We start from the raw sequence: 17,791 nt of genomic DNA, 5'->3' as shown, positions 1-17,791 counted from the left end.
TTTTGTACACATATAGAATTTTTTAATCTACAGATAAACTGTAGTTACATTTAGAAGTGATATTTTGCTTTTGGATAGCCTTTGTTAATATTACTCAAAGATATGAAATGGTGGCCAGTCTCTTCGCGAACGAAGAACCGGGGAAGGTCTTTGCACCTTCCAGCCTGCGCATTGGATTTTTTAGGTGAGACACAAGTCTGAGCATGCTTTTTATTTTTTTTTTTAATAGTTTATCATTAAATTATCTCTTTTCAGTCTTTTGCAATTACAGCCATAGTGGTTATGTATAATAAACAGGGAGTTTCCATTTCTTCTTGTATGTAACACGTGCTAACAAGATAAAATTATTTCATATCTTTGAGTAATTTTATCTTGTTAGCACGTGTTACATACAAGAAGAAATGGAAACTCCCTGTTTATTATACATAACCACTATGGCTGTAATTGCAAAAGACTGAAAAGAGATAATTTAATGATAAACTATTAAAAAAAAAAATAAAAAGCATGCTCAGATTTGGATTATATAACAGGTACAAAATAAATGTTGTGTAGAAAAGAGCTTGATTTCCTGAAGTGAACAGTGTATTAGATTGTTGCCCTAAAAAAACTTATTACTTTTGCTGCTAGTTCCTAAATTTAAAATGTGAATCTCCTGTTTATTTACTGGAAGTTCATGCTTTCCTGCACTCTGATTGAATATCATAATTGCATTTCTTTCTACACTTTATAAAGAACAAGAATATATAGTACAGTAGCTGCAAATATTTGAGATATTTTGTCCATATAATCTTCTCTACATGTTTTATATTTATGATTTTACCAAATCCTGGACAACAGCATGCCTCACGATGTGTACATATATTGTACTTTCCTACACAAGAACATATGCAGCACAATTTTACATTTAATTGGAAATCTAGAAACCATTTTCTGATTTACTTCAAATGCACATTTCTGAGGAAATTATGGTACATAGTACAATTTCACTTGAATAAAACATCATAAGCTTAATGTAAAATCAATCAATAAATAAATAGAAAGTAGTTACCACTGCCAGCAATTAGTTTAAGTCATTTGCTGTTTGGATGAGTGTATTAAGGGAAGGGTCCACCTGTGGAATATAAACCACAGGACAAAATTTTGTAGACCTATTAATGGTAATCAGAAGTGACTGAACTAACAGACTGAACTGACTGAAGAAATCTGTTAAATGGATTTCAATAATGATACCAGAAGATATCTTCGAATGCTGGGCATACCCATTCTAAGAATTCTGTTGCCTTGTAACATAAAGCAGAGAGTGGAATGTCATTGCTGATTTCATGAACAGCATAACTGTGATGGTGAGACAAATGTCTCTTTCTTTCCGGTTTCATACAAACATTGCAGACAGCTTTGAAGAGGATGAAGGTTTATACTAGGAAGATTGGTGTACAATTTTGAGGCCAATCTTCATTATATTGGTGGGTTTCCTTGGATGTTTAAGTTTAATGATAAGGTGTTCTGGAATTCCTGTAAAGAAAATGCCTCAGAGCTCTTGAATTGAAAAAGACTCGCGAAGAGAAGATATTGTGCATAGTAATTTTTAATAACCTATGCCTCTCAGGATGCCTGATGCTTGCTAATCTTTCTGATCATCAGGAATTAATTTCAAGGCTTTCAAGGAGAAAGCAGCAAGAAGTGATATAACTTCTCTGAGGCATCCTAAATCTCAGAAGGATTTTACTCTTTTTCTTAGAGTACACTGAAACACAACATTGACAGAGATAACAAACAGGGATAAGCAAATTCAAAGAAACTAACTTATTCAGCAGTTGTCTGGTGATACAGAATACAGACTGACCAATCTGAGTTGGTTAGTTCAGATGGTGAGGGAACTGCAGCTGCATTCCCAGAGAATTAGGCCATGTTCCCATATGGCAGGAAGTATGGGAATTTTGGAAACTAAAATTTGAATGGAGTTCATAAACTAAGGAAGTTAAAGTCACAGTCCTAACGGTCAGGTGGGCAGTTTAAGTGGACAACTATACCTCAGTTCTGATTTGGTTACAAACACTGAAAATTTTTCATGGCCCACAGCCTAGCATGGATTTGCCTCCTTTCAGAGCTATAGAGTACGTATCAGGAAGAAGAAGGACATATATCAGTAAGAATGATAAGACGCATGGGATAAAGAGATTTAAAGATGCTAACAAAGACAGGGTATTCAGTTATTTCCTAGGGAAAAGGAAGTTTGAAACACCATACTACAACAGTGAAGTTGGCTACTTCACACATTAGCAGGGAAGATTTTCTTGGTGCTGGTCCTGTCTTACCACCTGCCCTTAGTATCAGTGAACAATATAATAAAGACCATATAATTCCAAGCCCCCTGCCACAGGCAGGGACACCTGTAAGACCTCAAGTCTTGAGCTATGAGTCCACCAAGGGAGTTTTACTTGTACTTTAAAAATATAAAAGGCTCCAAAAATTTGCCTACTGAATTATTGGAAGAGCCTTTGGTTCTTTTAACATCTTAAGAGAGAGCGCAAAGGAGAGGACGCAGCACACGTTTTCTCAGGAGGTACTTTACTGGTACTTTACTGCAGAAGAAATAAGAGTACTTGGCAAAAGTTTAAAGGGTAGCATACAACCAAAACAAAGCATTCCACAAAGCATTGACTTAGCACATGCTAACACATACAACCAACCCATCTGGTATCCAGCTACCAAAAACATTAAGAAAGGAGATTGGCAGAAGAAAAAGAAGAAAAGAAAGAGAGATAAAAGGAGATATATAGTTACCATTCCTAGATCCAGTGTAGGTCCAGCTACAGGAGTCTAGAAAACAGTGCGTTCAGCATGTGGAGGTCACGTGTCTTTGGTTTTACCTGCTCTGGCCCCTGTGGCCACCTCTTCCAGGTGGGACTTCTGGCTCATTGGCCACTCTGGGACTCCAGGATGAGGGGTGGTGCTCCCGCTGTGCCAGACAATCCAAGGCTGGGCCAGGGGCTCCCAGGGCTGCTATAGGATGTTCTCCTGGGACGTTTTTGACTGACAGCTGCTCCAGGTCACCCCATGGGTCTCTCAGGGGCTGCTGTGTGTGTCAGACACCAGGTCAATAATTATTGGGTCAGAACCACCTTGTGGAGAGTGTGTGTGTGTGTGTGTGTGTGTGTGTGTGTGTGGAGGGGGAAGAGATGGGTCGAACCTCATGGGGGTGAGGTGATGTCATATCCCTGGAGCCCACATGGGGGAGTCCTGGAGTGGCTGTCAGTCACAAGCAGCCTGGGAAAACTGTAACACACCACACCTCTTGCAGCCCCTCACCCAGCTCAGATTGGCAGGGACAGGGAGGACACTGCCCTTCACACCAACCTGGAACCCCAGAGTGGGTGGTGGGTCAGAGACCCTGCCTGGAGGGGTTGGCCACAGGGACCAGAGCACATAAAACCAAGGGCATATGTTTGTCTCGTGTCACAGCCTGCCACTGGACTTCTGAAAGCTGGTCTTCTATAAGGCTTCAGTGGTAGCTATCTCTCCCTCTTTCTCCTTCTCTCTTCTTCCTCTCTCTGCTTCTCTTTCTTTGCTCCTTTCTTGATGCTTAGAGTGGCTTGGAGCTGGAGGGATTGAATTTTAAGTGTTGCAGAATTGATTGAATTTTGACTTAAGTGTTGTGGGTTAATAAGTGTTGTATGCTGAGGCAGTATTGTGGTGGAACATTTTTGACTAGCTTGTGTGGTGTCCTTTTGAACTTTGGCCAAGTTCCATTTGCTCCCCTAAATTAATAAATTCCTTGGGAACAAGCCTGCGACTTTATTCTCTTGACACCATCCCGAGGTATTAAAGAACCCTATATCTATATACTAAAGTAAAACTCTCAGCGAAGCTGGTGAGCTGGCAGCTCCTGGAGTATGGGACAAGGCATGACCTCACCTCTGTGAGATTCACCTTGTCCCTTCCCCCCCTCACACACACACACACTTGAGTTGCTCCGAGCCAATATAATAATCCAGTGTGTCACATCACCTTTCACTAGACCAGATTACTCAGACCCCCATCCAGCCTGGCCTTGACCACCCCTGGGATGGAGAGTACACAACTTTTCTGGGCAACCTGTTCCAGTGTCTCACTGTTTCTTCCCAATAGCTAATCTAAACCTACCCTTCTTCAGCTTAAGACCAATTCCTCTTTGACCTTCTCCCCAGTGTTCTTCTTGTTCCATTCTCTGCTTAGACTGCAGATGTGCTTGGGATCGCCACAAAACAGGCAAAGGACCTTGCACTTGCCTTGTTGAATTTCATGAGGACTGCACAGGCCCACTTGTCGAGCCTATCCAGGTCCCTCTGGCACCCTTTCCCTCCAACATGTTGACTGCACCACACAGCTTGGTGTCATCGACAAACTTGCTGAGAGGGTGCACTCGACCCCACTGTCCATGTCACTGACAAAGATGTTAAACAGTGCCAGTCTCAATACTGACCCCTGAGGAACACCACCGGACCTGCAGAATAAAGTTTGTTGTCAAAAAAACAGGTTTGGAGATCTTGAACACACACCTTGCATATACTCTTGTTCCTCCATCTAAGAACAGGTTTCAGACCTAAGAAAAATAAATAAAATATTCCAAATCTGCTACAGAATGCATAGCTGTGCCACAAACAGAATCAGGCAAACACCTGATGGGAATCAGGTATATCCTCTGTTCCTTGGGCAGCGTATCAGCACAGATAGCCCTGAAAGAAAATGGAGATTCTTCCTATCAAAAGACTTCATCATATTTAGGATACAGTTTAAATTATGGAAGAACTTCTGGCAATAACCATGAAGAAAAATGTTTTTATTCATCCTGATTAATGTCAGGGATTTTTCCATTGTGTAAACAATAACCCATAGGTATTCAGGCATCCAAAGCTTTGAAACAGCTTTGAGAGCAGACAGCAACTGACTGCTTGAATGCAAACTCATCATATAAACCTCTTGATAGTTATTATTCTAAGAAGCACATTGCCTCTGTCTTTGCCTGCATAGACTACAAAGTGCATGAAAAGTACTGAAAGAGCCTGAGAATCTGATGGGGGAGGGAATGCAAATTTATTCAGAACTTTTTGAATCAGCAGAAAAGCACTTGCGCTAATCCTAGAGATGTGCTTGCTTTTCTAAACTGTTGCAAATTTCCTCTTAAGATAGTAATAAAAATTTAACTTTGAATTTATCTACCATTACACACAAAATTAGCAATAGTCTGTATACCCTTTGCAATTTTGACTGTGATCAGATTAAACCAGATGGGGCTTGCTGAAAGGAATATATTTGGGCCATAATAGAGTACTTTTTAAGCCCTTGCTTTCAGTGAGAAACTATGCTTTCTTTGTTTGGACATCATATATGCCCAGTTTTTGTATTTGGTCTGAAAAAGCAGAAGAATCAATTCATTCAGAAAAAAGGCAATGTCTTCCCCAAGTATGTTTTTTCAACAGCACATAAGATAGGGATGGCAACACTAACATTTCACTAATAATTAGTCATCATGTTTTAGCAGAACATAATGTAATAAACCCTATTTTTCTAAGATTTTTGTTCATCTTTTTTCTTTTTAACATCATGTACTTTAGACTGCCTTTTTATTTCCAATATTCTTTTCAGATATTTTATTTCAGATATTCTTTTCCTTCCAGATGCCTAGAGAATAGGAAAGGATTTTCTTTCTTTTGATTCCTCTCCCAGGAAAAGAATTCAGCAGCTTGTTAGTTTCCTCGGTACTCTCTATATAACAAAAGGTGTCATATCTGGAAGGCCTCATTTTTCTATTAGCTCTACTCCAAAGGTGCTGGGAGCTGAAGATGTTCAGTAGCTCTAAGGATTGAATGTATTGGGACCAAACAAATGTGAGAAGCTCATACTGGAACCATGGAGCTAATAAGGACTGGGAGTTCCAAAATAGATAACAGAGAACTTACACACAAAAAAAAGAAGTATTTCTTCCAAGTGAATACATCAATAAAGATGTGACTTGTTAGAAAAATACCTTATATCTCTTTACTTCAATGGCCATGTTCACGAGTTCTCATTATATTTTGCAAACTGCAGCATAGTAAGATTCATTCCTACTCACATCTCTATCTCATTCTGACTCCATGACTATTACTGTTGCTAAACAATTAATATAAAAATATTTTCTGTTATTCTCATCTTCTAGGTGTATTCTCCCCTTTTCTTCTTCAATGCTGCATTTTATTATTTACTTGTACTTTTTTTTTTTCTGTGCATTAGTAGTTAATTAGATTTTATATATGCTGGAATATCTAATAAAAGCACTAGGACTTAAAATGGAAACTTTTCTCTTCTTTATTTGATGGAAAATCTGCAAGTTTAATTAGGCAACCCATTGAGATAAACACATCAACAGATAAATTTCCCACTCATGAATGCAGCACAGACACCAAGAAACTGGCTAGGAAGTTTCAATTCACCTGGGTACCAAAGTATTTATACCCAAAAGATTTTGGCTAAATAAGAGCTTTCCAATAGAATCCAAGGATTACAGAGTGAACCCCAGCAGGGCAGCTGATTCTTTAGCACTGGGAAATCTCCCACTGGATTAGAGCACACACATTTTTTCTTCAGAGTGGCAGGGAAACAAGTGCATGCCAGGAAAATGCCTAAAGGATTAATACAAAACTGTCCTTTGCAGAATAGGAAGTACAAAGATTCTATTTAGTCTACAAGCCTCTTTTTTACAGTGCAGGTTATTTTTCTGTTTATACTCTGCAGCATCTGAACCCAGAAAAGCAAATAGGGTGAGCCTTGTCTGAGACTGCTGATACCAGCCACTGGTAAAAATTGAGAAGGTATAATCTTGAGATTAGAAATACCAAGAGAAGGGGTATTGATACATAAGCATAGTACCTTAAAAAGAAGAAACATAAAAACTATTTTCAATAGTAATCACACAGTAGAGGTCATAACTTTTTCAATAAAGTCAGATGTTCAACAATGTTTAATAACTGACATAAGGAAGCCATCATATTTATAAAGGAGATATTTATTTCTGAAGATTCAGAGACATTCCATTTTTTTTCTTTTGCAGCTGAAAAGCAAACAGTTGTACTTGAGGAATCAATTAAAAATAACAGATTAAAAGAGAGGAGACAACAGTAGCAGTTCAGAATTTTCAACCTCTTTGAAATTTGCTTCCACTTAAGAACATGAGTCTTCCTTCAGAGCAATAACTGCATAGCATCTGGGGGATTTCACAGGATCAAATAACTTCACAAGTCCAGACCAGGCAATGTTTTCCTGTAAAATGATGTATGATTGAAGTACTAAAAATGTGTTTGACTGAAAAGCTAAGATATGATAACAGGTCCACATTTTGAAATACAAAATTGAAAATAAAAATAATTATCCTTAATGTAAAGCAGGAAAACCGCTTATCTGACAAGAAAATCAGACAAAGTTTGTTGTGAAAAAACAGACACCCATAACAGGATGCATTTTCAAGTCATTTAGTTATTTCTGGCACTATCAAATGATAGCTTCTCCCCCTCCTTCATCAACAAGGATTTGTTCTTTGAACTAGAGCAAAGAAATTAAGGATCAAGACATACTCATTTTAGGCAGCACATTCTACTCCTGAAGCTAATTAACTGACTTTTCAAATGAATCAGGCTAGCTGGATCTGGTCATCATGTTGCATATGGCTTTTATAATTTGTATTTTAAATCCTAAACACATTTTATGAATCAACCAGTACAAGATTAAATTAATGCATATATTACATTTAGAAAAGGTAAATTAGTGCTAAATGCAGCAAGTTTGATCTCCCATTTTGGGAATCATAGAGATCTCTATGCAAATTTTTACTGGTTGGCACTTTGGAGAATACATCGTTATTTAAATATTTCAAATTGCCTCTCTGTAAAAATACCAGTTAGAACAAAAGCATACATTTACTAGGACTCAGCATTTGGTAGAGAATTAAGTGAGTTTTCACTTATAAAATGGAGCTGTTAAAACGTAAAGTTTACACCGCAAAAACATAGCTATTCATATGAATGAGATTAAACTTCATTAAAAAAATTTATTTTGACCATGGCTCAGAGCAGAAGCTGGAAGATTCTACCATTTTCTCCTAGCAAATTATTATTTGGTGAAAATTTTTTATTGGTGCAGAAAAAGTATTACTGCTGCTTCTGAGTTAATCAGGCCAAACTCAAAATTAGCGTTAGGAGAAACAGTGTAATATAAATCATCGTGGAGTAAATGTAGTAGCATTTGCTTGTTATATCCCAGGTCTATACTTGTAAAATATATTCAGGCTGTGTGTTAGTCAAATGTACCTCAGTTGAGCCATACAGCTGGAAAAAGTGCACCCTCTCTCATCATTGATCTTAATTAAGAAACAGTAAAAGGAAATAACAAACATTTTGCATTTAATTCAAAATTTCTTGAATTATATGTTTTAAAACATATTAATTGGAAGTTCTAGCATGAACAGCAAAACGTTTGTTAAGCATTTCTAACACTATTTTTAATTAATAAATATCTCAATGTTGTATGAGATTTGTTGCATATTTAATTAATTTATTTTTTACTGTCTATTGACTAGTAATTACCATACAATTAAAAGAATATAAACTTTACTGTTGCTGCTTTGCTGCAAATAAAAACATCTGCTGGGCATATGTTTATACTAAATGGAATGAATGCTTATAGTTTTGCAAATATGATGAGAATAATAATTTTGCAACAGAGACTTTTGGTCTGCACCATAATAAATAGACTGAAATAGCCTCATTTCATTGATGTAGCCTTTAGGTACCATAAAATATAATGCAAAAATACCTGCTCCTTGAGATAGCAAAGACGATCCAGAAGTATCAAAACTTCTATGCAAGGAGCCAGAACAACCTTCAACTGAAAGAAAGATTAGATATTATAATCCCTTTGGGAAAGACAGGCAATACACTTCCAAATGGCTACACTTCCTCAGAACAAGTCTAGGAAGGTCAATCATTTTTTAGGGGTTCTGTTGTACAAATGTCAGTTTGCTAATTTTCTTTATGGGATGGACATCTTCAAAACAGAATATATTAAAGACAAAAATACATAGAATGCCCTAAAGTCAGGGAACTATGTTATTTAGTTGGTTTTCAGACACTGTCCAATAAGAAAATTATACTATATGTAGCAGAACATTTTTAAAGAAGGAAATAATGAATTTTAATAAAAAGAATTTTTATGAAATAACTGCATGGAGACCAGTCTAGGTTTAAAAGGAGACTGCAATTCCATTTTCCAGTGTAATAGTCCCTCTTGAAAAAGAATCTTCCATGTATTCGCTTTATTATTTTACTTACACCTAATATAGTTTTGGAATAGGATATGTTCCAAAGTTTGGAAGGGCGGGCTGCTTTGTTTTTTGAGATAGCATACCAATGTAAGACAGTCCACCTCCACATAAAACTTAACAGGGCTTTGTTCTAGACTAGCACATATATACAAGGTAATAGTATTAATCCTATAACTTTTACCATATTAAATGCTTCTAGCTCGTTCATTCTGTGCTTGTATTTTTCATAGTAATCCATTATACAGCTGTCTGGGAGCTGGAAGAGATTTAAGAAAAAAGATATCAGAGTTATTCTAGTTACTTTTTTTGAGAGAGAACTTTCCAATTAAATATTTTTCCTGATTGAAACTCACACTACAAAATAAAATCTGTGTTTTGTTATTAAAATCAGCCTTTTTCTAAGGTTTATAATTAATTTCCAATAGCAGTTTCTCAGTTCTAATTTGCAGTAACTGTTCTTCAGACAGCATTTTGCACTGACATGAAATACTGAGATACATTCAATATTCAGAAAGCTCCAGTCATTCCTAAATGACAATTACCCAGTAACTGGAGATAATATTCTCATTTCCTTTCCCATATATCTTATCCCCTCCTCAACAGCAGTATATCTATTCTTTTCTGGCTATGGAATGAGCTAGACCACAACTTAGCAGAAAAGTAACAGCACTGACAGACGTGCAGGGACAAGGGACAAGGTTTACTGATGGACATGGCAGTGCTGAGTTAACGCTGCTGCTCTTAAAAGTCTTTTCCAACCTAAACAATTCTGTGACTCTGTGACAAAAGACCATGAAAGCTGAAGTATTTAATACATTTTTGAACATTTTATTAGAAGAATCATCTGACAGCATGTGGCTAATCCAGCTGCAAAGATGTAAAATCTCTGCCTAAAATAGGAAAATAAAGTAGGGAACACTTAAAAAAATATAAAGTTTTCAAATGAGGTATAATGAACTTCATCCTAAGACAGCTAAGCAGAGACTAAAGGGACCTCAGAACTATTACTCATTGTCACTGAAAAGTTCTCAAAGAGGGTATGTCAGAGGGTATCTCTTTTGTTATAGAACACACAGTTCAAATTAAATGCACTGAAAAAATGGAACAAATAAAGAATTTAAAAACACTACAAGATAAGCAGATGAATTCATCCATATGAATTAGTTAAGAACAAATCACAAGTTGGTCTATGGAGGGTAAAAGGATTCACAACAGAGAAAAACAGCTGGTTATCATATATTTCAATTTCAGAAAGATTTTTGACAACATTTCACATAATAATTTTCTAAGCAAATTTAAGAAACAAGTTTAAGATTGAAGTACTATACAGCGACTGAAAATTGTTTGAATGACCATAACCAGACAGTAGTTACTAATGAGTCTTTGAAAAGCTAAAAGACCTGCTGACTAGAGGTCCATTATGAAATGCAGTATTTTCATTAAGAACTCAGACAACAGAATAGAAAACACATTAATTAGCTCTGCTAATGTGCAGCAGGAAGGCATTGCCAGAACTTAAAATAGTTTTCAGAAATTGGAGTATTGCTTAGAAAAGAAGTTTGAAATGCTGTACAGAAAAGCAGAAGGGATTAGGCTCAGGCAGAAATAATCAGCTGTTCAGGATGGGGAACACCAAGTGACAGGCTGGGAGATATAGCAGATCATAAGCTGAGCGAGAGTCACAGTTGTGCTACTGCAAAAAACCAGCAATCACCATTCTGTGACGTGCATGGGAGAGCAGCCTGCAAAGTGCAGGAAGTAATCCTTCAACTCTGGCAGTGGAAAAGCTCTAGCTGGAATACTGCATCCATTTTTGGGCATCAGATTTCAAAGAAAGAAATGAACTGTCTGAAAAAGCCCTGAGAGAGAAAAAAGATCAGAAATTTAGAAAACATGATCTAAGGAAAAAGACTCAGAGAACTGGAACTGATCAGGCTAAATTAGACAAAATTGAGAGTGGGCATAATAAAAGTGTTTACAAGACTATCACCAAGAGGCAGAGAACAGTTTGTTCACTGTGTCTACAGTGGATGGGGCAAAAAAAAAGTTAGCCAAAACCTTGAAGAAGCTTTTTTTCTTGGAGGTTAATTAAGGACTGGCAATAGTCTGATTACTGGAAGCTTTCAGAAGATCTGACAAATATTTTTCAGGGATGATGCAAAATTCTAACTCTGCCTTAAAACAAGAGGGGTTAGAAAACTTTTGTAGTATTTCAGTCATATTTTTTTAATTTAGAAAGTGCTTTTTCCCAAGCAGATGCAAGGTTGAGTAGTTGATCTGCCAGTACTAATGTGGACTAACAGGAATTTTTTTAAATCTTATTTTTTTTTCTGCATAGCCATGCAAATATTTTAGAGGTTCTTTTTTTTTCTCTCTTCCCCTCTAAAGAGTCAAAGTAACTAAAATATACCAGTCATGATATAAACAAAATAGTTTATTTAACCTCTGCCCTATAAGCTTTCCATTTCAACTGACTATTATTAGGGTTTTAGTATAATGGATTTTTTAAATTACAGGCTGTTTGGAATTAAAATACAAAGATCTATATTTGGAAAAATGTGATCACAAAACCTTTCTGCTTTTGCTTCCTTGATGTTCTACATTTTTCAAGATGAAGCATTGAAATTGAAAGAAAACAAGCTGTGAAATGTTTGACAAATAAAAAGGGGATCAAAAATGTCTCTTGCACATTGCCATACCAAGTATGTCCTTTTCCATTCCCTCCTTGTTTATTACACATTCTGACTAATTGCATCCTGTTGTCATGGATAGATCAGGTAGTATTCCAAACTATGTCTCAGATAAAAGTTTGGTGAGCTGGAAAACAGAAAAGTTACCCATGGAAAGGGTAATTGGTCGTTAGCCATGTGGCCAATTTCTTGGAAGAAGACTAAAACCCAGATAACACTGGCTTTGGCTGAAACTGCAACAGCTTGCTACTTGCCTTCAGTTCCTAAAAGGTACCCAACACAACCATCAGCTATCCTTCCAAGGTGAAGTAGGAGTAGATTACAATTTGCATTTTCAGGAGAAAAACTGTACTTCCACATGCAAAGCAAGCCTCATTCATTCACACAAGTTGTCCATGCAACTGTTCTCTGGGTTACCACACATTTGTGTAGCCAAAAAAAAATTTCCAAATATATGCACTGAACTTTCTTCTTCCATTATGATGTTGATACTACGAACATGAGAAAACTCAAATACATCTATAATCTATTTGTCTTAAGATTGATTCTGCACTCAAAGATCTAGCTTATGTTACTGACACTCAAATAACTTTCATTTCATACAGAGAATTTTTTGTCAGTATTTCTTCCCTTACGTAGCTACAATGTCTCTGGGTGTTCATCAGGTTGTGAACAAAAGCACTAAAACTGTGCCATAAGACTGACTTATCTACGAGACTGCCAAAAGAGCCCTGAGAGCACGTGAGATACCATGTGCCTGAGCACATCCAGCTTGGACTGCACTCCCATAGACATGCTGATTGAGCTGAAAAGAAAGCATTCAGGCACAAGGTATGGGACAATTACTGATACCACACTTAACATCTCTTCAGAAAGCATTTTTTTCAGAGCTCTGCCTTTCCCTAGACTGAGCATTTTGACTGAATGAAAGTCTTTTTTACTGTCCAATGCTGTACATGCCCTACAAAGGAGAGATAGCCTAAGGATGCTATTCCACAGTCTGTTTAAACAGATGCAATTCCTCTGCTGCCTCAAAGGGACTGCTTTCTCCTGCACTGACTGCACAATTCTCTGTTTCCTCTCTCTTCTTGTACAAGCATTATCAGGAACACTAACAAGAGTACATGAAAGCAGCAAGGCAACCCTTTTAGCAGACCAGTGTCTTAGATTAGTTCAAAACACTTGGGAGACCATACCTTACAGAAGATTTCACAGAATATTTCACAGAAGATTTCACAACTTTTCCATGACTAAGGCAGTTAAAAATAATGTCACGTAATATAGTGTAAAAAAATAACATAAAACAGATAGAGAAATTACATAATCACAGAGTCAAGTAGGTTGGAAAAGACCTCTGAGATCATCAAGTCTGACCTTTGACCTAACACCACCTTGTCTACTAGACCACGGCACTAAGTGCCACATCCAATCTCTTCTGAAATACCTCTAGAGATGGTGAATCCACCACCTCTGTGGGTAGCCTATTCCAGTGCCTGACCAGTCTGTAAAGAATTTCTTCCTAATGTCTAACCTAAACCTCCCCTGGCACAGCCTAAGACCGTGCCCTCTTATCTTACTGCTGGTTGCCTGGGAGAAGAGGCCGATACCCACCTCATTACAACCTCCTTTCAGGCAGCTATAGTGAGCAATAAGGTCTCCCCTGAGCCTCCTCTTCTCCAGGCTGAACAACCCCAGCTCCCTCAGCCTCTCCTCATAGGACTTGTGCTCCAGACCCTTCCCCAGACTCGTTGCCCTTCTTTGGACCTGCTCCAGCACCTCAATGTCCTTTCTACATTGAGGGTCCCAAAACTGGACACAGCACTTGAGGTGCAGCCTCACCAGTGCCAAGTACAGAGGGAAGGATCACTTCCCTGCTCCTGCTGGCCACACTATTCTTGATACAGGCCAGGATGCCCTTGGCCTTCTTGGTCACTTGGGCACACTGCTGGCTCATGTTTAGCCTGCTGTCAATCATACCTCCAGGTCCTTTTCTGCCTGGCTGCTGTCCTGCAGCATGGGATTGCTGTGGCCAAAGTTCAGGACTTGGCACTTGGTCTTGCTAAACATCATACCACTGGATTCAACCCATTTATCCAGTCTGTCCAGGTCCCTCTGCAGAGCCCTCCTACCCTCCAGCAGACTGACACTCACCCCCCTTTTTGGTGTCATCTGCAGGTTTTCTAATGATGGACTCAATCCCCTTGTCCAGATCATCAGGACTGGGCCCAGCACTGATCCCTGGGGGACACCACTGGTGACCAGCTGCCAACTGGATGCAGCCCCGTTCACCAGCACTCTCTGGGCCTGGCCCTCCAGCCAGTTCTTAATCCAGCAGAGAGTGCCTCTGTCCAACCCATGGGCTGCCAGCTTTTCCAGGAGAATGCTGTGGGAGACAGTGTCAAAGGCTTTCCTGAAGTCCAGGTAGACCACATCTATAGCTGTATATATTCAGATTAGTTCATATCTTAATGTACTATACAATTTCACTACTGATAGTTCCCCAGTCTTCAATATGTAGCTTTTAAATGCTTTTTGAAACAACAGCAAACCACACAGTAAGGTTCTTTATCATATGTCCCTTCCTTTGCAAACTGCAGTTTTTGATATTCCACTAGTCACTGCTAAGGAGAACTTACAACTCAAGGACAGTTGATGGTAAGCTAAGAGAAGTAAATATCCATTTACCCAGTGTAAAAAAACCCCACTTGTCTGACAAAAAATAACCAATTAGTGAAAAAAAAAATTGTACTTTTGCATAAATTCTGATTTCAGGATTGTCTACCAGATTTAAAACTCAAAATAAAATAGTCTGCAAAAACACAAAGCCAATGTAGCAAAGAGAAGTAATTTAGGAATTTCAGTACAATTGATCTAGCAATCACAATGTATATTAAACATCTTTGGATTTATTTAACACCTGTCAACCAAGGGAGATGGAAGAACATGTCCTGCTGCTTGACAAAGTACCACGTGATAAATCCCTGAAGGGAAGAGAGGCCCAAGAAAGCTGGTTAATATTCAAGGGTCATCTTCTCCAAGCTCAAAGAAGCCAAGCAAAACCACCAGGGATCTCCTGGACAAATTCAAAAACAAAAAGGAAGACTATCAAAAGTGGAAGCAAGGACAGGTAGTCTGGGAGGAATACAGACATATTGTCCAAGCATCCAGGGATCACGTTAGGAAAGCTAAAGCCCTCTTAGAATTAAATCTGGCTGACACCAAGAGCAACAAGAAAGGCTTCTAGAGGTACATTGGCGATAACAGGAAGACTAGGGGAAACGTGGGCCCTCTCCAGAAGAAAGCAAGAGACCTGGCTACATGGGTTGTGGAGAATGTTGAGATACTCAACAACTTTTTTGCCTCAGTCCTCACCAGCAAGTGTTCCAGCCACATCACCCAAGTTGCAGAAGGGGGCAAGGACTGACTGAATGAAGAATCACTCACTGTAGGAGAAGATCAGGCTCAAGAACATCTTAGGAGCCTGAAGATGCACAATGACATGGGACCTGATGAGATGCATCTGCAGGTCCTGAGGGAAATGGCAGATTAAGTTGCTAAGCCACTGTCCAGCATATTTGAGAAGTCATGTCAACCTGGTGAAGTTCCCAGGGACTGGAAAAAGGGATATATAACCCATTTTCAAAAACAAGAAAAGGGAAGATGCAGGGAACTACAGGTTAGTCTCATGTCGGTGCCTGACAAGATCATGGAGGAGATTCTCCTGGAAACTATGCTAAGGCATGTGGAAAATAAGGAGGTGGTAGGTGACAGACAGCATGGCTTCACTAACAGTAGATTGTGCCTTCAAATCCGGCAGCCTTCTACGGCGAGGTTACAGCACTGGTAGATAAGGGTAGAGCAAATGACATCATCTACCGGGATTTGTGCCAACCCTTTGACACTGTCCCACATGTTTGGAGGCATTCTTGTCTCTAAACTGAAGCTGCACTCAGAGAGTTTTGGTCAACAGGCTAAGAGCATTGGGGCTGTTCAGTCTGGAGAAGAGAAGGCTCCAGGGAGACCTTTTAGCACCTTCCAGTATCTAAAGGGGGCCTTACCAGAGAGCTGGAGAGGGACTATTTACAAGGGTATGTAGTCATAGGACAAGGGGGAATGACTTTAAACTGAATGAGGACAAGTTTAAATTACATATAGGGAAGAAATTCTCCACTGTGAGGTGGCAAGACATTGGAACAGGTTGCCCAGAGAAGCTATGGATGCCCTATCCTTGGAAGTGTTCAAGGCAGGCTGGCTAAGGCTTTGTGTAACCTAGTTTAATCAGAGGTGTCCCTGCCCACAGCAAGGGGGTTGAACTAGATGATCTTTAAGGTCCTTTCTAGGATTTTATGATCCATGGCCCATAAAGCAATTCCATTAATTCTGAAGATATAAGCAATATAACCATACCTGTGAAGCATCACGCTCACACTCTCTGCCCTCACAAAGTGAGAATACTTTGTCAGACATGCAGAAGTCATGTTGTATACCTCATTTTTACTACCGAGGTGGAGAGATGTGTGAAGGGAATGGTCCTGTATCAAAAGGCAGAAAAATTTTTTCATTTGCATATAAAGGTTTAATCTGGACTTGACAGGCTCTTCCACACTGAAAAGAAACACCATAGATGGAGGACATTATTTTGGCTCAGTTAATAGGAAACTTCAGTCCCTGAACACTAACTCGTAACAATGGCCCTCAGTTATTGATAAATGCTTATTTTCTTTTGTAGAAAAACTATTTTACTATGTTGCCTAATTTTAACTCATTTCTGATTGAGACTCTTTTCATCAAGGGTCTGCTTCTTGTTTCACATAAGCAAAGAACTTCACATCCATTTCACAAATTTTTACTGAAGATTTCACTTATCTTTACTGAATAGCAAAAATAAACTTACTATTTGGATAACTATATTTGACAAGAGTCAGTTTAATATTTAGCAAAACACATACACTTACAAAAAAGTGTTATCAAGGCAGGTTTGGTGTTTTATATACTTGCACTCTTTATCCTGCCTCCACAGTTGTCCAGACTGGAAAATGATTGGATTGCACCATGGCTACATTTTGATCAGGAAGAGAGGCACTGGTGCATATTAAGGAAAGAGTTGTGATGCTTATCATGGGCCATAAGTTTGGAAGAATGTTTACATCCCACAGTCCACATTCAGCCACAGTGATCAAAACCATCCAAGATACTACCATCCATGACAAGCTACCAAACCCTGGCAGTGACTCCTAAAAACTTAGTGCCACTACCTTGACAAATTAGAGGACTGGGCAATCACCAACCATATGAAGTTCAACAAGGGAAAGTGCCGGATTCTGCACCTGGGATGGGGTGACTCTGAATGTACAGACAGGGAATGAGATGCTGGAAAGCACTGCTGTGGAAAGGGACTGGGGGGTTTTGATCAATGACAAATTGAATCTGAGTCAGCAGTGCCCTGGCAGCCAGGAGGGCCAACTATGTCCTGTGGAGAATCAGGCAAAGCATCGCCAGCTGGTCAAGTGAGGGGATTGTCCCACTCTGCTCTGCACTGGGGTGGCCTCACCTTAAATATTGTGGGCAGTTTTGGGCACCACATTATAAAAAAAGATATTGAGATATTAGAGAGCGTCCAGAGAAGAGCAACGAAGATGGTGAGGGGTCTTGAGCGGAAGCTGTACGAGGAGCAGCTGAGGTCACTTGGTCTGTTCAGCCTGGAGAAGAGGAGCCTGAGGGGAGACCTCATTGCAGTTGATGCCTTCCTTGTGAGGGGAAGAGGAGT

At 38.9% G+C, this 17,791-nt stretch overlaps 1 protein-coding gene across 6 annotated transcripts in view; it reads right to left on the bottom strand.

The window, feature by feature from the left end:
* Nucleotides 1-6,938: 6,938 nt before the first annotated feature.
* The window catches only part of METTL25 (methyltransferase like 25), a 48,293-nt gene continuing 37,440 nt past the window's right edge, over nt 6,939-17,791 (bottom strand). For 2 of the 6 annotated variants that reach the window (XM_027905347.1, XM_027905348.1), the window contains 3 exons: nt 9,516-9,590; nt 8,827-8,898; nt 6,939-7,278 (listed from right to left, as the gene is read on the bottom strand). In XM_027905347.1, the coding sequence (XP_027761148.1) occupies nt 7,180-7,278; nt 8,827-8,898; nt 9,516-9,590 (246 nt within the window). In that variant the 3' untranslated portion in view covers nt 6,939-7,179. Of the gene's footprint in view, nt 7,279-8,826; nt 8,899-9,515; nt 9,591-17,791 lie in introns of those variants that run through there. The other 4 variants (XM_027905352.1, XM_027905351.1, XM_027905349.1 and 1 more) reach the window with 3 other exon arrangements.

This window comes from Empidonax traillii, unplaced genomic scaffold (assembly GCF_003031625.1).
Source record: "Empidonax traillii isolate 1590-97213 ecotype Southwest subspecies unplaced genomic scaffold, ASM303162v1 scaffold1146:size291564, whole genome shotgun sequence".
NCBI lineage: Eukaryota > Metazoa > Chordata > Aves > Passeriformes > Tyrannidae > Empidonax > Empidonax traillii.
This window is presented reverse-complemented; position numbering and strand designations above follow the sequence as displayed.